The following is a 21,662-nucleotide window of genomic DNA, read 5'->3' as shown; positions in this document are numbered from 1 at the left end:
TTCGTGAACAATCATGCGAGACGCTTCTGGGAGGGACTTAAACCAAATCATTCTGATGACAGAGTTGGTCCACTGGTTAGTCCAGTTATCCAATCAAAGTCACGTGAGTTATTGGTTGCACATCGAGGGATTTATTCTGTAACTGTTTCCATCGTAGTTTGTGCATGTCTTATCGGATACAAAATGTGCATTTTTAGAATTTATGCACATTTTGGTTTTTCCATCCAGCGTTTTTTAATGTGATATCCCAAAATGCGCCTAAAAATAGGTGGATGGAAACATAGCTATTGCTCAATGGTGAACAGATACACTCTGAACGAAGCACTTTTGAGTCTTTTCAACCAAACTCTGTCCAATATCCGGTCCAACTGCCTGCATTTTGCAAATGTTTTCAATTGGTTAATGTTTTTATTTCGTGGCTTTACATACTGAACCTTAACTTCAATTAGTTGTTCCTGTGGTTTTAATCCGAAATGTCTTATTTAGAATCAGAGTTGCCCAGAAGTTCGTTCTCGTGACTAAAATAGAAAGACACTTTAGTTTCATATCATATGAGGCTGTTTGTCTCAGTTGTTTTTTTTTTTTATGAACTAAATATAATTATGATCTTAACATAAATGCAGAAGGTCTTTATTGTAAACGGGCAATAATCTAAGGCCATACAAATACTGAAGTGCAGACTAAAATGCATAGATTTTGCATAGGCTAGAAATTGCACAGATACATGACACCTGTAAGAGTAGATTCAGTTTATCCTAAATGATCATTCCCTTCTTCTCTGGCATCTCCTGAAAGGCATGTAATAATTTCTAAAGAAAATAGACAAAGAACTTCTGTTAACAATACAGCTGCGCCGGCCTGACATAATTATAAATATGCGCTCTTTGTTGCAGTGCTTAACAATATTTCAAATCTCCTTTCACCACTGCACTAGTTTCTGAATGGCTAACCATGTATTGTAACTAAGGAGACCGTTTACAGGAAATTGTAAATGAGTGTTAGTGACCTTAAAACTGTGTCTGTCTTGACAACTGATGATGCTGTGGTTACAAACATAGTACATTGAATACTACAAATCTTAAACTGTCACCAGTTTAATGTATAAATGACAATTTAATTAAACCTGCTTCACAGTCTGATAATCCAAGTTTCGTTTGGTTACTTGGGTCATTAGCTTATAAACGTCGTGCTGAAAGAGATTCGCAACGCTTTTAGGAAAATCAGCATACAGATCAATGCCACATAATGTTCACATCACATTAAGCCAGTGATCCTATTTACAGTTAATATTGTCAATATAAAAAATCACAGTTGAATATGTCTTTGACACTTTTCCTGAATGCCGTTTAGCTGCTGTATTTTGTCCAGACTTTTGTCCAGAGTTTTCGGCTTGAATAGTAGAAATCATCACAGTTTTCTAAAAGTTTGTTTTCTCAGTAAAATAAAAAAAGAAGTGTTGCCCGAATTTCAGAGACGCAGCACATCGCAAAAAGTTTGCTTCAATGTTAATCTCAGTCTCGGTAGGTAAATATTCCATTTGAAGAAATCAACATCGGGCCTGTTTCTTAATCCAAAGATGTTCACACAGTCGTCTGCGAGATCTCTCGTGATAGTAAAGTCTCTGAAGTCATTCTCCGCTCCCTGAAATAAACACAAAGAGTTTTGGATCAATTCAAATTCAAGCATGGACTTTATTATCATGTACAATTTGGTCGTCAGTAACTTTTCAGTATGGTCTCTCGTTTTACTGACCGTCCTGAAATAAACCTGCCTAAGATGGTTTGATGGTCTTGGCTGGTTTAAACTGGTTTAAACTGGTCTACCAGCCTGTGCAAGCTGGTGCTCATCTGGTTTGGTTGAGCTAAAGCCAGCCTGGGAGTCCAGCAAAGCAGCTTAGAGAAGCCTAAAATGTTTTGTATGGTGTAGTCAGTAGCTGTGCAGGTTTACAAACATGCATCAGACGTGTGTTTGTGGTCTAAAGTGTGTAATGTGGCTTTAGCCTTCGGTAAAACCACCAGAGGAAAGTGAGCAAGTATTGCACCAGTTTCCTTAACTATTTCTAAACCTTTATCATAGGCCTACACTTCTGTTCAAACGTTTGTGGTCAGCAAGATAAAAAAATGCTGTTCATTTAAACTTATAATAAATCAAAGAATCCTGTAAAATAGGCTACGGGGACATGGTGGTTGGAAAAAAATATGAGACGGGAGGGAAAAATGTGTCAATGCTTTTGCGTTCATCGCAAAACTTTTGTGTTCTTTTGAGAGTGAACGCAGTTTCTCAGGGGAACGCAAAACATTTGCCAAATTATTTTTCCTCCCATCTCATTCTTTTCCTTTCTTCGCCATGTCCCTTTAGGGTCTCCGTATATAAAAAAAAAAGATCATGGTTTTGACAAAAAATATTAAGCAGCACAACTGTTTTCAACATTGATAATAATGAAAAATGTTTCTTGAGCTCGAATTCAGCATATTAGAATGATTTCTGAAGGATCATGTGACACTAAAGACTGGCGTATTTACATTTTTAAAAGTGCATTTAAAACATATTTGTATATAATAATGTACTCACTAATATTTTACAGCCTTGGTGACCATGTCACAAATCAAAAACATTACAAATCTAACCGCCCCCAAACTTGTGAACTGTACAGTTAGTGTACATGAATCTGGACTCACTGATGTTTACTGCTTGTTATTCTCACTTTGAGATGTTCGTGGCTCCCACGCAGATATTTATCACAACATATATTCAGAATAAACAAAAATAAACAGTATTTAGAATAGCATACAAGCTTATTTTCTTGACTTATAATATCTAATCAGCAATTGATTGTTATATTTCCATATTATATTATAATCTATTAATCTATCACATAGGCTATGGCCACACCCCCGACATTTGAAATGGCAGACAAGCCCAGTATATGTCCTCTTCAAAACACATTAGGACTCAATACAGTATGTTCTCAATAGATATTTAAACCACAAATAGCGTAACCACTGTCATAAATGAACTTCTGAATCTCATGAGGAGGATATGATGATCTTTAATTGAGATTGATCAATTTCTGTCCCTAAATCTCGGTAGCTGCTTTTACTTGAAGGCCTATTTACAAGACAATTGTGGGGAAATAAATGCATGAACAGGTGGATTTCATTCTTAGTTCGGGGTTCGTCTCACTTGCAGAATAAAAAGTGGTTAGGCTTTCTTTCTGTGACTAAATGCTGTAAAAGCAAAGCAGGATTTGAGCGTTTATTTTTAAGACTATGAAAATCCAATAAACAGAACTAATTCTTCGCCATGTCACAGTCCACATCAGATCATTTGTTCGTCTTGACGCAGTTTAAAATCTTAATAGCCTACAAGTTTGAACATAATGGCTAGCAAGAGCGCGTTACCAAATGCACCCCTATATTGCGATGCGTAACGCCTTCGCGGAGACAAATACGCGGTAAATCATGCCGTTCTCCTACCTTTGCTGGCGACTGCGTTTGGGATGGGAGATGTTGACAGTCCACTCCAAAATGCTTTTCACCCGACCGGATAAACACGGGAACCGGTGTTTAAGGTGCTCCATAAGCTCCTCTTTACGCAGTCCGTATACTATCGGCGCGAAGCACTGCGCCATGCTGAAGAAGACGAAACTTATCACTGCAAATAACTCTTTGGTGGAACTCTCGAGCAACCGCTTGCTTTTAAGGATATGCAGTAAAAACAGTATGAAATTGGGGAGGATGAAGACGGCGAGCTGCATCCCGTGGAGAGCGATAGTCCGACACGCTGCTCGGTTGCGCCGGTTCAGCACTCCCAGACGGCGTCCCTCATACAAGATCCGCACATAACTGTACACGATAAGAATAGTACAAAGTGATATTAAAACGATTTTGTGCATTTCTCCGCCTTGCAAAGCTTTCCTTCCACAGGGTACTGTGTCATTTTTTATGTTGGGGGACAAGGTGAGGGGAATAATCGACGCGAGTCCCCATGTAAAGATCCCGATGAGCCACGGCCACGGTGTGAAACAAACTTTGCCATAGTGGAGCGGGTAGCATGCGAAATAACGGTCCAGCGCCATCGCAGTGATGGTGAGGATGATGTTGGAACCGCTTGTCATCAGTCCTCTTATTAGCACCGTGCATACTGTTTCCGTGGTCGCTGCTTCCAGGTAGTTTTGTAAGTAGAAGCTGAAACATACTGCGAAGTACACCAGCGCGGAGAACAACAGGTGGAACACGAGGACGAAGCGCGCGTGGCTCCGCAGGCGCACCTCGCGCACTATCGTCCAGTTGATGATCAGGTTGAAAAAGGCCAAAATGATCAGAGAACCTCCCGCTGCCCAAACACGTACTTCGGGATACGTGTTGGCCTCTGTGGTATTTGACATCATACCGCTTCTTCAGGCCTCGCTCGTGCAGTACAACCAAAACGTTCCGTAAAGCCAAAACGCGTTCAACTGGTGCGGACGGTTCATTTGGATCGACAAATGTTTCTCCAAAAGCCCGAACGTTCATGTGAACTTGAATTCGGTGCTCTTGTTTCGGTCAATAACACCTGCGTTCCTCGCATAGAAGTCAGTCTCTTGATGGAAAGAGTAACTTCACGTTTACTTCCCTCTCGAGATGAGCAAAGAGAAAGAGAGGAGAGAGGGCGTGTGTCAATAACTTCAGTGCGTAAAGATGTCATGATGCCACTTTATGATAATACCGCCTCACCGTGTTCGAGTAGCGCTTATCTCTTGTGTGTGTGTGAAGCATGTTTGCATGAGGAACGCGGCAGGTGTTTTACTACTGTACACACAACAACACAGTATAACATAATCAGAAGTATTTGAAGTATTTGAGTGTTTGATCATTGCTTGAAATTATAGTGTTGTTCTAGTCTGATGTGGTTATTATATTAAGCAATTGTACGGGTTTTTTTTTTTTTTTTTTTTTCAATAGGCCTAGGTCCAGCGGGAAGTGTTGTAACGTCTTGCAAAATCTGTAGTTTAACTTTTAGGCTGCAGTTTAAATTTAACGTGCTAATCTTATCATCCGATCACGGCTGTATCTCTCTATAGTGTTACTCGATCTTAGTGCTGCATTTGACACTATCGACCACAACATTCTTTTATATAGACTCGATGTTGGCATTAGTGGAATTGCATTAGCATGGTTTAAATCATACTTATCTGACCGTTATCAGTTTGTAGCAGTAAGTGAAGAGATGTCTCATCAATCACAACAAGTTCAGTCAATGGTGTAGTGATGCGCGGGTCGGTTTTTTTTTCAACCCGCGGGTCCCGCTTTTATGAAAAGATTTGGCCCGCCCCAGCCCGCCCCGCACCACTGTATCTATTTTTACAACTAGCCCCGCACCCGCGACCATTAAATAGACATACTAGGCATTGTAATGTAGGCCTAAATGAAAACAGCCTTTATTTCAGCCTGAAAGTGCTTGGAAACATCGCCATGGCAATAACAGACGATTCTGAATATGAACCATAAATCAGGTCATAATGATTTAAACATTTTCAATATATTACAAAGCAGCGTTTGTATTCATCTAATTCATCATTCACCTTTTTTCTTTTAAATATGTAAAATCCCGACCTCAATTTCTCCCGCACCTCATCTTCCATCTTCACTTTTATCCCCGTCTTTGTTATTGTGGCTGGCGGCGCGAGCTGCTTTGCGCGAGCTGTGTCACGTGACGCCAAAGGTTTGGGGAAATCACGCAAGTTGCATTGCTACGGCCTTATTGCATGCAACATATAAAGATTTTTATTTTATTTTGTTTCTAATGACCCGCCCCGCAAATAAAGTGACAATTTCTTTACCCGCCCCAATGGAATGGAATGCATAGCTGATATAAAAAACTGGATGACTAGCAATTTCTTACTACTTAATTCTAAAAACAAACAAAACAAAAAAAACAATAATTAGAGATTCTAATTATTGGACAAAAAAATTTCCTCTCGTAATAACTTAGAATACTGTCTAACACTTGATGGCTGCTCTGTTAAGTCTTCGTCGTCGGTTAGGAACCTGGGTGTGCTCTTTGATACCAATCTTTCATTTGAAAGTCACATGTCTAGCATCTGTAAAACCGCATTCTTTCATCTTAAATATATATATATATAAATTACGTAATATGCTGTCTATGAAAAATGCAGAAAAATTAGTCCATGCTTTCATGACCTCAAGGCTAGATTATTGTAATGCTCTACTGGGTGGTTGCCCTGCACGCTTAATAAACAAACTACAGCTGGTCCAAAACACAGCCGCTCGAGTTCTTACCAGAACCAGGAAGTATGACCATATTAGCCCGGTTCTGTCAACACTGCATTGGCTCCCTATTAAACATCGCATCAATTTTAAAATATTGCTGATCACTTACAAAGCACTAAATGGTTTAGCGCCGCAGTACTTGAGCGAGCTCTTAACGCATTATAGCCCTTCACGTCTATAGCGATCTCAAAATTCCGGCCAGTTGATAATACCTAGAATATCAAAATCGACTGCTGGCGGTAGATCCTTCTCCTATTTAGCACCAAAACTTTGGAACAATCTTCCTAACATTGTCCGAGAAGCAGACACACTCTGTCAGTTCAAAGCTAGACTAAAAACACATCTCTTTGACCTAGCATACACATAATACATTATAAACTTTTATAATTTAGTGTTAGGCTGCATAGTTTAGGTCAGCCGGAACCGGGAACACTCCCCATAAATCCTGATGTACTTGTTACATCATAATAAGGATGGCGTCTACCCTAATATTAGTTTATCCAAGGTTTACCGCAGTCCGCTGGATCCAGGCCGTATCCAGATCCGATGAAGGACCTGCGCCTGGACCCACCCATGACGCATCCCTGAAATGCCAGCCTCATCAGCCCTGTGAAGGCCTCATCGACACGACCAATCTGACTTCTGACCTGTAATGCTGCCTGGATCATAATCATACACTGTTCGTTCATTGGCCAGAGGAGAACTGGCCCCCGACTGAGCCTGGGTTCTCCCAAGGGTTTTTCTCCATTCTGTCACTGATGGAGTTTTGGTTCCTTGCCACTGTCGCCTTGGCTTTTGGCTTGCTTAGTTGGGGACATTTAATATTCAACAATATTATTGATCTGCCTTACTTAAGGTGGACGATGACGCAATTTTCTTCTAGAAACAAACTTGTATTATTTTCATGTTATCACTGTGAAGCTGCTTTGATACAATCTGTATTGTAAAAAGTGCAATATAAATAAAGGTGACTTGACTTTACTTAATCAAATTAACTAAATACGCGTTTATTTTAAAACTTTCCACTCAAAGCGGTGATTATATATATATATATAGGCTATATATATATATTTAAGGTGTCCATGTGTGGGTGTGTGTGTGTACATTTAAAGGAATAGCCTAGTTCACCTAAAAATTAAAATGTATACCCATAATTTACTCGCCCTCAAGCCAAATAGGCTTATATGACTTTCTTCTTTCAGCCTAACACAATCAGAGTCAAATTAAAAATATCCTGGCTCTTCCAAACTTAATAATGGGAGTGAATGTGTGTATAGCCAACAAATATGTGTATTTTACTCAGAAGGGCGGTGGTCATGTGATTTCACCCTGTTGCTCATTGGTTAAAATTGTGGTTTACAGCCACCCTGTGTTAAAAAAAACTCCTAATTGATTAAAAGTAAAAATTGTATTGTATTGCTCCCAGGCGCGTTCTTGAACTGAGGACCTGAGGACCTGAGAACCGGGTCTTTATCAGAGATCAGCAGTAAAAGTTGGAACATAGCGCCACCTAGTGTTCGAAGACTCACAACATCATTTAATAATAATGATAAACAAAAACATTTATGTTAACTCTCTGCTGCTGTTCGGTCATTTTATATGTTTTTTAATTTATTTGTTTTTAGAAATTTCTACTTCGTCGGAATGGTAGGCCTACGAAACTTTTGGCACTTGTTGTGTACACACACACACACACACACACACACACACACACACACACACACACACACAAATCATGGACATGATTCGAAAAGGTCCAAATTTAATGGGAGGCGAATTTCAACGATATCAACCTAAAATTTGGATTTATGGCTTTGATTTTCTCACAGTTTTAGAGTAAAACATGTTTTGGAACACAGGCTATATATTCATATAAAAAAAATTGAAACAGTATTTGAATGCATTTTTTCATAATAATAAACAAACTTTTTTTTTTTTTTTTCACTTTTTGAACTATTTTCACATCAGCAATAATCTGCCTTCTTTAAAATGAGACTAAACTTCAGTCTTTGATCCAAAGCATTCAAGATTTATGACAGTTTAAGCTGGAAATTTCATTTTCAGGTCTATGCTAAAAAAGTGATAACAGGTAATAAATTGATCATAACTATACCATAAATATAATTTAGTACCATAAAATCCCCTAAAAATACAAAATATTACATTAAAAAATTAGCTAAAATATAGTATATTCATTTCGTTGAAAAAAAAAACTGATTGTTACAAAATATTATTGATTTAACTTAAAATAAGTTAACATGGTTGCTTTAAAATGTTGAGTTCTTTGAAATTAGTTCAATGAAGGAGATTGGTTTAATCAACATAAACTCAAAATATGATGTTATCTGGACCACACTGATTATCTAAGTTGATTTGACAAAAGAAAAAAATTGATAACACATTTTGAAAATATATATTTTACAGTGGGCAATGGTAAAAAACAAAAATAAGGCAGAAGATGCTATGTGACATGCATATTTAGTGAAATATTTTTTCAGTCCACCATTTCAAGACAGATCCTCATTAGATTAAGAGTTAATGTTACGTTAATGTTTGCTTGATTCAGGATACATTGTTCGTTTTTTCACGGTAGTACTATATCCATTGTTATTGTGTCATTTTGTATAGTTGGAGTGGACTGTATTTTCTAAACGGTTGATAAATATTCATGATCTCTCACAGTCTCATCACAACCACATGCCAGTCTCAACTTTATAATTGCAATCACTCCTGTTCACCACCAGAGGTCCTTCTTCTCACAGCATTGACTAGTCCTTCTCTTGTTCCTGTCTTCATTTTGGTTTTAATGGTCTTGAGCATCGTAAATCCTCCAACGTGTTTAATAATTACATTTTTATAACACTATATTTTGCATTATATTACATTTGCATTAAATTTCAAAGAACTATAGTTTGCGCTGTGTGGGAGTGACGGTCAAAATGACCGTTATCAATCTCTCTCTCTATTTTTGAAGGTGTGAAAACACAATTGTGGATTTTTTTTTCTTTTGCTATATGAGCAAATGGGAACACAAAAAATATATTTAATGTATCTTCTCATTCGCCACTATAGACATTTACCTAAGACTTCCGCTTCTGACAAACCCGGAAATGTGAAAAGGGTCTAACGGCATTCCAATGTACTGGATACTGTATTCATCCTGTAGCCTACATCTTACAAAGATCCTGTGTAGGCTATACATTGTTAATTTCCCGTTTACATTTGCAAGCGTTCTCGTCACATTTATTCATTTTAACAGATGCTTTTGTCTCATGTACCTGCTTTTGGTCTTTTCTGGATTGGTCTATGGATTTGTCATTTTTGCCTATATGCTTATTTGTTATTGTTTGTATTTTTTAGGTGGAAAAATCCCTCCAACATAGGCTACATACTACACACACACACACACAGTGGTAAATATATTAGGCTACTAGATACACATGCACAGTGGATGTGGTAAACATAGGCTACCACAAAATAGTGTGAAGAAGAATAGAGCAAGAGGAAATGACATTCTTTTGTGGCCCTTCTCATGAAAGAGAATAAAAGCAACTGCTCCCATTAATCTCGGTATCACTGGATTGTTTTTATTGTCCCACTGCTGATGATGTAGTATAAGCCTAAACACATAATCAGAGAGAATAACGAGTGAACCGGAGGAACACTGCATGGCCTTCTAGTGGTTTTAATGCATTTTGCTTATTGTTTTTAATATGAATACGTTTTGACTGTGACTGATGTGATTTTTACTTGCGCTATCATTAGGCTACACCCATCAAATGATATAGGCTATATATCTATATCTATCTATCTATCTATCTATCTATCTATCTATCTATCTATCTATCTATCTATATATATACAGGTGCTGGTCATAAAATTAGAATATCATCAAAAAGTTGATTTATTTCAAGAATTCAACTTAACAGGTGAAACTAATATATTATATAGACTCATTACATGCAAAGTGAGATATTTCAAGCCTTTATTTGTTATAATTTTGATGATTATGGTTTACAGCTTATGAAACCCACGAAATCAAAATCTCAGAAAATTAGAATATTACATGAAATCACACAGTAATTACACAGTGATACCATGGTCATTGAATCAGGTTTTGGTTCTTTTGGCAGTGTGGGCAGGTGCAAATACTGCTGGAGAATGAAGGAAGCATCTCCATAAAGCTTGTCTGCTGAAGGAAGCATGAAGTGCTCTGGAAATGTCCTGGTAGACGGCTGCGTTGACTCTGGATTTAATAAAGCACAGTGGACCAAAGTCCTCTTTTCTGATGAGAGCAAATTTTGCATCTCATTTGGAAACCAAGGTCCCAGAGTCTGGAGGAAGAATGGAGAGGCACACAATCCAAGATGCTTGAAGTCCAGTGTGAAGTTTCCACAGTCTGTGTTGGTTTGGGGAGCCATGTCATCGGCTGGTGTTGGTCCACTGTGCTGTCCACTCAACACAGCCGTCTACCAGGACATTTCCAGAGCACTTCATGCTTCCTTCAGCAGACAAGCTTTATGGAGACGCTGACTTCATTTCCCAGCAGGATTTGCACCTGCCCACACTGCCAAAATAACCAAAACCTGGTTCAATGACCATGGTATTACTGTGTAATTACTGTGTGATTTCATGTAATATTCTAATTTTCTGGGATTTTGATTTCGTGGGTTTCATAAGCTGTAAACCATAATCATCAAAATTATAACAAATAAAGGCTTAAATATCTCACTTTGCATGTAATGAGTCTATATAATATATTAGTTTCACCTGTTAAGTTGAATTCTTGAAATAAATCAACTTTTTTATGATATTCTAATTTTATGACCAGCACCTATATATATATATATATATATATATATATATATATATATCATTTGATATATGATGATATGCAGTCAACCCATTCATGTCATATAAAAATAACAGTTATTTACATTTTTGTATTTTACACAGAAGACGAGAAATCAACTGGACAGAGAGAAGAATTGGATTGGAATCATGTGGGCTAAACTCCAAAACTTTTCCATCATGTTTAATCACTAGGCCGTCTCGCCTTTGAATGTTTAGCCCTTCCTTCCTTCCTTCTCTGATTTTCTGAGACTTGTGATTATTTAATCTAATCTATTTTAGTAAAACCACGAGCTGAGCGAAGCTCGTGCTGCTGTGTGATGCAGGCGACACGATTTGTACTGAGATTTCCTTCAGTCAGTCAGTCAAATTTTCCTGAAAAGTATGACAAATGCAAACTGTAAATATCAATATTACACATTTATTGGATTCACATCTGTAATAAAATATGGTCATCGCAATATATTGCAATATTTTGCTGAGCCTGGAACAACATCTCCGTCCGAAAATGTTGTCCTGATGTAACCAGTCCTACACGACGCACCCCCAGCGGGATTCAAACCAGGGTCTCTGGCGTGGCATGCTAACAACAACCGCTTGCGCACCTTTTAAGGCCAGTGATGTGAGGTTTACATGTATAGCTCTTACTGGCCTAGTAACACTCAAACCCATCCGTGTCACGGCACCAAACTTTAGCTTCCTTGTTAGCGCACCTGTCTCCTCCGGTTACACTTCCTATTCATGCCTAGACCAATCCCTACCAATTAGATATCCCTAGAATCAGAGGGAAATGATATGTGAATAACACTAATGTTTAAACCTTGCCCTGGTTTTTAGCCTAAACTTTACTTAAACAATAAACTTGTCGCTCAAATCTGATTAGTTGATTGGAATGTTGATTGGAGTTTCTTTGTTCTGTTGAAAAGATATACACAGAACACACAAAAAAGATATTTTGAAGAATGTTGGCAACCAATCCGTTGCTTACCCATTGACTTCCATAATAGGAAAAAAAAAATATATATATATATGGAAGTCAGTGAGGACCAGACACGGTTTGGTTACCAACATTCTGCAAAAAAAAAAAAAAAAAACATTTTGTGCGTGTGTTCAACAGAACAAAGAAACTCGTACAGGTTTAGAACATCTTGAGTGTGAGTAATGACAGAATTTTAATTTTGGGGTGAACTATCCCTTTAAGAACATGTTGTAGACTACATGTTGTAGACATACATAAAATAATTTTAAACAAACTGTTTAAATACGTATTAAATGGATTATTTCGTAATCATTTGTGTTACAGTGTTGACATATCAAATGCCTCGAGCGGAATTCTCATTCGACAGAACTACTACTACTAAAAGAAATTTACTACGTGTCGATACGCCTTCTCTGTGGTAAACTGAAAACAAACAGGCAAATGATGCATCGCCCAGAGTGTTCTCATTTCTGGTTAAGAGCATTCTTTTAGGTTTCATTTACCAGAAGACCCCCAGCGCTACACTTCTCCAGACTGAAGGCAAGGTAGATGACACTTTTTTCTTCTTTTTTTTCTTTTTTGACTAATATATCGAATGCTTAATGCTATTTTAGATTTTTCTTCAACAATTAAACGTGTTTATCGAATAACTGCGCATTAAGAGTTTGTTTCTTCAAATGATCGCGTGCTAAATGCGCAATGAAATCTTTTATTTCATGCTCACATGTTGTTTAACCAGAATACTTTACCTTCACAATAAGCACACAATCTAAAAACTGATCTCATTATAGCCCGCTTCTAAAAAGAGAATAATAGGCTACTACATTTTCAGAAAGTTCTGTATTTTATCGGTCAGATTCTCAAAATAGTTTTTTTTCCCCATTCATGGAAAAAGGAACGGTTAATAAGTTCACTTTCACCTGCAAATCTGTAAAACTTTTAAGGGAGTTTATAACTGACTCATTTGAACAGTAAACAGCGACTCTGAAAGAAATAAGTGTAATGGGAGCCCCCCCAAAGGACTTTAGCGGAAAGGTGTCTCTGCAACTCTAACAATAGTGAATTCAGGGTGATTGGGACACTTTTTTTTGGAAAACGTGTCCCAATCGACCTGGATTCATCGTATAGTTTAATATTCTTGGGAATAAAGTGTGACACTTGTAGAAAGCGTGACACATTACTTCATTTACCTTGATATCCTTATCTATCTCTCCATCACTGTCCATTCTTTCTTTACAGTCATGGCAACTACTACGGTTGTGACAACCCAGCATGTCTCCTCTGGGACCTGGACCACAGGCATCTGTGACTGCTGTTCAGATATGGGCACTTGTAAGTCTACCTACTGAACCATGAACTCTCGGTTCCCTTTCCCACAGCATGTTTGAATGTGCAATCCAATCTGATGCTGGTTTGATGTTGCATAATAGGTTCCAGTGTAGCAATGAAAATGTCCGGAAAATCAGGCACCGCCTTGCTCTCACAAAGCACTAATTAAAAAAAAGTAGAAAGAGTGTTAATGTAGGCCTGCTTTATGAGATTATGTAGTTGACTTTAGGGCAAAGTTGTCTTTTCAATCACTGCTTTTTAAAAAAAAAAGTACATTCATGTTTTCTGTTCCTGTTTATAGAATTATAGATGTGGGTTGTATTTAGTGCTTTAGTGCATGCCCAGCTCTAAAATCAACTCACGTGTGAGTGTGTGTGTGTTTCAGGTTGCTGTGCCCTGTGGTGTTTCCCATGTATGCAGTGTCAGACGGTCTCGCAGTTTGGTTGGTGTTTCTGCATGCCATTGCTGGACTGCTGCATGATTGTGTCCTGCTGTCTCCGCCAGAAGATGAGAGATCAGTACGGTATCCATGTGAGTTTACACAAACACACACACAGACGCACACATGTGCAGCAGATGATTTATAGAGGAAAGACTAATAATAGGATGTTGTTAAAGCTCGCACAAAGGAGATGAGAAGATTTGTTAACCGCTAACCTCTTCCTCTTTGTCTGACGAATGCACTGACATGCCCTGGCACAAAAATACTACGAACAAAATCAATAAAACTTTGTGTAAGTAAAAGTAGCCGTGCATTCTGACGAAGTTAATGTGGCTGCAATCAACATAGAAACCATAAATACTTTTGTTATATTGTTGCGTTATCTTACCGTCAAACATACCCTGAACTCTTGGTTGATTAACTCAAACCTTGCTTACTCGAGCTATGCTGGTGTTAACGGTTAACACGCCAGACATTCTCAACAGAGCAGCGAATCGACGAGTCACCATGGAAACAGACGCTAAGAAGAAACGCGCCGTACTACTTCTTTCTGCTTCTTTTGTTCAATGCTGATTTACATACTTTTTGCATGTCACCACCTACTTGGTGGTTGTGCAATCATTTTTCACTCATTTAGTTTAATAATATTTAATCACTGTAAATAAGAATGATATCGTTGTATGATGCTAATTATATAATAAAAAGAAAGACTGATTAGACTAAATAACAGTTTGTGCTTGCAAAAATAACATGGCTGTTAAAAATAAAGTTATAAATTTAACTACCTTATTTTGATAGTTCTTTATATATCGATATAACTATATATATATAATATTATGTGCAATCCGTCACGCCCACTAGAGCCCGAACACTAAACTAACCCAGGAACATGAGCAGGTTATGTTCAGAGAGTAAGTTGCTATGGCTACTTACATATCCTGAAAGTTACCTCCGTTTTTTTGGAACTGAAAGTCGAGGTTATCCGCTTACTCACCCTAAACATACCCGGGTATGTCACATAGCCTGCTTTCTGGAATACCCTCCTTTGGGAAATGAGTGCACTAAAACATAACATCCATGAAGTACATGACTCGACAAGGAACACAAGAAACACTGGGGTTTAAATACACAAGGGGTAACAAGATAACAAGATAACAAGGGAGAGTGATTAATCGACATGGAAACACAAGAGGGTAACTATGGGAACTAACAAGATTTAGGGAAACAGGGCCACCACGGACACGAGCAGGGAAAACACAGAGAACAGTGAAACAGGCTGAGATCGGGACAGTTATATTGGTGTTTGCTCTTCAAACAGTATTGTCATGATGTTGTTTGTCACATTGCGTTCATGGCTTAGGTGTTAACCTATATGTGTGCAGTCTTAGAAGGACAGTTCACCAGTAAAAAAAATAAAACTCTCATCATTTACTCACCTTCATGTGTTTCCGTGTATGATGTTTATGACGTGTATGACGTATGCAGTGTTGGGTAAGTTACCCTAAAAAAGTAATTAATTACTAGCTACTTATTACATTTTCAATAATGTAATTAGAATACTGTAATAATTGCTCTATAATCCCATATAAACCTCGACCAGTTGAACAAGGCAAGGATAGACATGATACTGCTCGCTTAATTCTTTCATATAGATCATATAAAATTGCATAAATTATTCTTGAACTGAACAAAGTATTTAAAGGGTGAAGGTTACATCAAAAACATACATTTTAGCATTATTATTCTTTAAATTGTGATGTTAAATCCATAAGAATACATAAGAAGTAACTAATTAATAAAAAAGTAACGTTTAATAATGTTAAAATGTATGTTTTTGTTCAGTTCAAAAATTATTTATGCGATTTTATGTTATAGAGTTGAATACTGTATTTATTTATTTTTTCATCTGTGAAACACAATACAAGATAATTTAAAGAAAGTTTTTGTTCATTTAATTGGACAACGTTGGTCCAAAACTTTCATTGTCTGAACAAAAAGACACAGTTTTCATAATATAATAAACACTTCTTTTGTGTTCCGTGTACAAAAGAAAGTCATACAGATTTGGAACAACATTTTTCATATTTTGTCCAATTGCTACAATGTTCTTGAATAGGTATGCTTGTAATTTTCACATCCTCATTTGTATGATGCAGCTTACCTCTTTCATTTTTAATACAGAACTGAGGAACAGATGTTAATGAGGAGGAAGTAGATGAGATGTGGCAGTTGTTTCATAACAAACGAAATCTTACATTCTAAAAACTCCTTTATGGATGTGCGTCATGGCCATATAAAACATGGAAATACAATAAATCCACTTAAGTATCACATCTCTGTCAGGTGCACCATAAACCTTTATAAATGATTGACTTGTACTATGACTTTGATATTAAACCATATGAAGCCATACCTCCATCAGGAAGCAGATCCATCTGAACTTTGACTTACTTCCCAATACATGGCATAACAACACATTTTGAGTGTGTAGCTTCAAGTGAATGCTATATTTGTGCATCTAAATAACTGGTCACAGATCAAAAATGTATGCAGCTCTTGATGGAAATCACATCACAATATTTATTTTTATCAAGAGGCGCATACATTTTTGGTCAAGATCTTGTATTGTCAATGCAAGAGTCCAGCACTCTGTAAAGTCTCCTCCAGCACATCCCAAAGACTTTCAATGAGTTTAAGGTCTGGACTCAGAGGAGCCAATTCATGTGTGAAAATGATTCTTCTTGCTCCTTTGTGCCTGATGAATCTTGACATTGTCATCCTGGAATATGGCCATGATGTGTCTTCCAACATAGTGGTTTAAGAAATGAAAAGCTACACACTTCATCAATTAGGTTTAGAAGAACTGTTACCAAACATATAACACGCTAGTAACATAATAAACACAGCAATAATGATCCAATCATAGACTCTTAAGCATTTGCCTATTTAAATCCAAACAGCAATTTTTTTTTTGGCCAGGCAGTGTATAACATATGCCTAGAGCACCTCGTAGTGGTCATTATGTAAAACACAAAAGGAACCTACATGAGATATTGCTTAATAACTTAACAGCTTTAAAGCAACACTAAGGAACATTTTTTACTTTAAAATAATGTTTCCAAAATCGTATCAGTGGTTCATCAAGTCGTAACAGGGTGAAAGGCACACTGCATTCGCTTTGCGGCCCTATATCTGCTATAACCACACTATGTAAGTTTGCCAAATCGCGTTTCTGTAGTTCGAATGAGAAATAAGAAAACTGCAAATTTGACTTGCTTTATGTCAAGCGTTACAATAGTCATTATTTAGTTTTTCTTCGTTTCTGATGTTGCAATACATCATACTTTCATGAAATCATGCAACATACTTGTCTGTGGACATCGTTCATTCCAAAGCCAGTGCTGGATAAACAGTGAGTGTGCGTGCGATGGTAGGCAGAATTATTTATGACAGCGGTAATGGACAATTCCGCTTCCAACCTGTAGGGGGACCGAAGAGGTGTTAGTGTTGCTTTAACTAAAAATATACACAATTTTGACAGAATTCAGTCTGATAAGAGTGTTTTCCAACATAATGATGGAAATATTAATTTTTCGCCAGGCACTAATTTGCAGACTCCTATGCAGTTGCAGGGTCCACTTGTGGACACACTTGTGTCTACTCATGATGAGGGAGGAGAGAGAGTGAGCCAATCAGCAGTAGGGGGCGTGTCCATTCATGATGGGGGAGGGGAGAGAGTGAGCCAATCAGCAGTAGGGGGCGTGTTCATTCATGATGGGGAGGGGAGAGAGTGAGCCAATCAGCAGTAGGGGGCGTGTCCACTCATGATGGGGGAGGAGAGAGAGAGAGAGCCAATCAGCAGTAGGGGGTGTGTCCACTCATGATGGGGGAGGAGAGAGAGTGAGGAAGAGGGAGATTTGAAGAAATACTGTAGAAAGAGAGATGCTGAGAGACATTACAAAAGAGGAAAGCTCAGAGGAATATCACTGGAAAAGAAGCGTTATGATCAGGCAAGAGCTTTAGGACCTGAGTTAATATTAGAAAAGCTTTCCAGCGCTGGAGAGACCTGAGCGGGAAGGCCTGAAATCAGATGCTGAAGTTGCGTTGTTTCTGCTCCATACGTAGCGCCACATTTGCTTTATTTTTCACAAAGCTTTATTTTGTTTCGCTTGAATCGCTTCAGCTATGATAAAGAGACCTCCACTCTTGCATTGAGTGTTGGTGCATTTGGGTGCGGAGGGAGGGGTGTGTTTGTTTGCAATGATTTCAGATATCAACAGTGTTTCTCAGAACTCATTTACTGCACCTTTTGACAGCAATGGAGGCAAAACAGATCAGAGAGAAATTTCAAATTGGATGATTAAAAAAACAAAGGGAAGGAAAGAAAGAAAAAAACTGTGTGGGAGAGTTTTAGTTAATAGTTAACCAGGACCAATCAAGTGCTGGTTTTATGATATGTAACAGCTTTGAAGCGTTGTGCATGACAATAAACCAGAAACACCTATGGGGCTTTCCAAATACCCACACTTGCGGTCTTTGCACTTGACCTCTTGTCTACTTGCATGACGTATTTCCTGTTTCTGGCTCAAGTGTAGGCATAAAGACTGCAAGTGTGTGAGAAAATTGATTTTCAATACTTTGCATTTTAAAATAAACTTCTAAATGTCTGGTCAGGTGTCCCTATGTAACAGAAGACAGAATTTTAAATTGTGGTGCTTCTAATTAAGTGATAAAAAAGCAGTTGCAATTGCAAATGTTGTACAAAATACACTCATTTTTGTACCAATAAAAAGAATTTTCAAAAAGAACAATTTGTTTTACTACCAAAATACATGTAAAATCTAATTCATTTAACTTACAGTGGAATGTTTTCCTCTCTATATCTCCCGATTTCGGGGGATGCGATTTCCCGAACCTAATGCATGATGGGATACGTTTAGCCTTGAATAACGCTCCGATGCGGTATTCAAGAAGTGTGTGTTTAGTGTGCGTTCAGGGCACTGTGCTTTGCCATTTATTAGACATGGGACAGTCTTGCACACTTACTTCCTAGTCAAGACTGCAAGTGTGTGTATTTGGAAAGGCCCTTTATCCCGCCTTTGCTTGGAGAAGTGACATTTCAATGTAAGATCAAAGGAAGTAAAGTCTCTGTTTGGGCTATTAAGGAAATGCAACTATGCAATTCATATCAATTCATGTTCAACATCTGGGACTTAACTAAGTGCTATTGGCTTAAATGGGACACTCCCATATTTGCTCCACCCTAACTTCCTGTTTCAATAGGAAATACAACAGTTTGTCGAGCCAATAAGGATTATACAATTATGAATTCATTTGACTCTTTGTTTCTTCCTCAGGGTTCGTGCTGCGATGACTTTTGCACACTCTGCTTCTGTTATCCTTGCGCCTGGTGTCAGATGTCTCGAGAAATCAAGACTCGTGCCCGTTCTGGCACTGGCACTGTGATCACCCAACAGATTATGCATAGTTAGAGATCAGTTTTGCTGTGAGTTCTAGTAGTATGGGCAAACATTCATACAGGAGTCGAAAACCGGTGCCCTACCTAGTGTTAAGATGTAAAGGGCAAAGTCTTTTATTGTTGTATGCATGACTGCCTCTTATAAGTTGTCTTAACCTGTTCCACAACTCTTATATTCTGTGACTCTGTTCTTTTAATACTGTTCTGTAGATTACAAATTACAAAACATAGACACACCATAGACATAGAGTTTATGTACTGCAATTGTGTAATCAAAACAAGATTAAAAAAAAAAAAACATTCTTATTGCTTTAATAAATTGTTGTACAAATCAGTTTACTCTGTAAGTTTACTGTCAATTTATTTGTATTAGTTATTTTCAGGGATAAACCTGTTCTGGCATGTTTATACTTGTGTGCACTGGTGCATTTGCTTATTGATATTTATCCCAGGTGTGAGAACACAAATTTATCCCAGGTGTGAGAACACAAAAAAGATGATGCTTACAGATAAAGCATGGATTCCCTCCTCTACACACACCAACTTTTGTTGTGACACCATCTATACATTTACATTCTAACTAAATATATTAAAAGTGATCATATTCCTTTGCGCAAGTGCTATTTCCACATACAGATGGTGTTCACAAAAATGCAAATAAACGTCTAAGAATTTTGCACATGGTAATTCACATTTGGAAAAATACTTTGCATATTTTCACTTCTCGCAGCATGTTATTGCAAATTTTAATCCTTGCATCCACTGTGGTTTGCACTGGCAACAATTCATTGATTGTACACATCACGTTTGACTCGCTCCAGTGGAAATGCTGTTCCACAAATGCAAAATTCAAACATAGGAAGGGAATTCTTTTGTAGACTTCCCCAAACCCAGAGGCCTACTGTACTTTTACTAGCATTGTGGAAATGTTTACTTTATTTTGGTGATATTTGTTTTTGAATTATTCTGTTCTATTTTTCTCTTGTTTTTGCAAACTGTGGAATGCCGTTCTCGAACTCCCATGGGTTTAGTAAAGTCTTTGGGTCAAACTGCAGTTGACTTTAGCTGCATTCAAACCTTTGTTGACTTAAAGGGATAGTTCACCCAAAAACTAAATTCTGTCATCATCTACTCTCCCTCAAGTCGTTCCAAACCTGTATGAGTTTCTTTCTTCTGTTGAACACAAAAGAAGATATTTTGAAGAATGTTGGAAACCTGACAGCTAGCCATTTAGTTTTTTCCTTTTCCATAGCATTCAATGGCTACCGTCAACTGTTTGATTACCAACCTTCTTCAAAATATCTTCTTTTGTGTTCAACAGAAGAAAGACACTCATACAGGTTTGGAAGAATTCGAGGGTGAGTAAATGATGACAGAATTAGCATTTTTGGGTCAACTATCCCTTTAAAGTGCCCCTATTGTGCTTTTGTACAACATCCAAAACCCACAACAACACTGGACCAAGCAAATAAATATAGTAAACCATAGGATAAAAATGACAAATTATTTCCATGTTTTTGCCACAAAATTACATTTATTATGTACTGAAAGCCCACACTCTCTTTCCCACACAAATGCACACTTGCACAGAAACGTGTTGTTAGTGCTGCTCTGAAGATTTGATCAGTAAAATAGTTTAGCAACTTAAAAGCTACATGACATTTCTCACTACTCACTTAAAAATGTTGGGTTAAAAAAATAACCCAACGTTTTTTAGTGTGTAGCGAGGTGATAACGGCGCTGTTCTTGAAGCGGAAAAACGTACAGTTTCGCTATTAGAGACGCTGCTGTTGAACACAACAGATTCAGGTAATTCTCTCATTACCGCCACGGTTGTGCATTATTTTCTAATAATTCAATTGCCTGTCATCAATTTTTGCTTATGTTAAGGTTCCTAAAATTTTGTTTTGGAAAATTTGCTCTTACAATATGTTTCCATACATTAAGGTAAAAAAACATCTTACATTGTCTCACAATATACACTGCACATCACCTCATTTCTCAAAGAGTCTGAAAACAGTTTGTTTGAAGATTCAGTCTCTCTAAACCCCTCCTTTCCGAGAGCCTACTCTGCTCTGATTGGTCAGATGACCCAGTTTGTTGTGATTGGTCGACTGCTTACACTGAAAAAAAAAAAAAAAAAAAACTGTTGGATTAACATAAAAAAAATATGTACATCAGTTGCACATATTAAAGTTAGGTTTACGCAACATGTTTTATATATGTTTAAGCTACATAATTTATGTTTGTTAAATGAACATGATTTACATATGTTAAAGATACATATATAATTTGTGTTTGTTAAACGAA

At 37.5% G+C, this 21,662-nt stretch overlaps 2 protein-coding genes across 3 annotated transcripts; one reads left to right on the top strand and one right to left on the bottom strand.

Annotated features, from left to right (window-relative positions):
* Nucleotides 1-570: 570 nt before the first annotated feature.
* Nucleotides 571-7,253, bottom strand: LOC307156409 (uncharacterized protein). 2 transcript variants are annotated; one of them, XR_013820708.1, is made up of 2 exons: nucleotides 2,679-7,253; nucleotides 571-1,641 (listed from the first exon to the last, which is right to left on the bottom strand). XR_013820708.1 is itself a non-coding variant. In XM_079867740.1 (2 exons), exons 1-2 carry the CDS (start codon nucleotides 4,388-4,390, stop codon nucleotides 1,581-1,583), a joined length of 975 nt encoding a protein of 324 aa, XP_079723866.1. In that variant the 5' UTR covers nucleotides 4,391-7,253; the 3' UTR covers nucleotides 571-1,580. The 2 variants fall into 2 exon arrangements, 1 of the variants encoding a protein (XP_079723866.1); XM_079867740.1 differs by having other exon boundaries at nucleotides 3,477-7,253.
* A 4,955-nt stretch (nucleotides 7,254-12,208) lies between these two features.
* On the top strand, nucleotides 12,209-19,691 carry ponzr1 (plac8 onzin related protein 1). Its single transcript, XM_079867305.1, has 5 exons — nucleotides 12,209-12,277; nucleotides 12,427-12,647; nucleotides 13,342-13,434; nucleotides 13,817-13,962; nucleotides 19,231-19,691. Exons 3-5 carry the CDS (start codon nucleotides 13,344-13,346, stop codon nucleotides 19,363-19,365), a joined length of 372 nt encoding a protein of 123 aa, XP_079723431.1. The 5' UTR covers nucleotides 12,209-12,277; nucleotides 12,427-12,647; nucleotides 13,342-13,343; the 3' UTR covers nucleotides 19,366-19,691.
* The last annotated feature ends 1,971 nt before the right edge of the window (nucleotides 19,692-21,662 follow it).

The sequence above is a fragment of the Squalius cephalus genome (assembly GCF_949319135.1).
Source record: "Squalius cephalus genome assembly, chromosome: 3".
In the NCBI taxonomy this organism is placed as follows: Eukaryota; Metazoa; Chordata; class Actinopteri; order Cypriniformes; family Leuciscidae; genus Squalius; species Squalius cephalus.
This window is presented reverse-complemented; position numbering and strand designations above follow the sequence as displayed.

Excerpts from the sequence above, each read along its gene's own strand:
- LOC307156409 (XM_079867740.1), bottom strand. The coding sequence starts at position 4,390 with ATGATGTCAAATACCACAGAGGCCAACACGTATCCCGAAGTACGTGTT. Across the intron at positions 1,642-3,476 it reads AAACGCAGTCGCCAGCAAAG|GGAGCGGAGAATGACTTCAG; the intron begins GTAGGAGAACGG and ends TGTTTATTTCAG.
- ponzr1 (XM_079867305.1), top strand. The coding sequence starts at position 13,344 with ATGGCAACTACTACGGTTGTGACAACCCAGCATGTCTCCTCTGGGACC. Across the intron at positions 13,435-13,816 it reads CTGTTCAGATATGGGCACTT|GTTGCTGTGCCCTGTGGTGT; the intron begins GTAAGTCTACCT and ends TGTGTGTTTCAG. Across the intron at positions 13,963-19,230 it reads GAGATCAGTACGGTATCCAT|GGTTCGTGCTGCGATGACTT; the intron begins GTGAGTTTACAC and ends TTTCTTCCTCAG.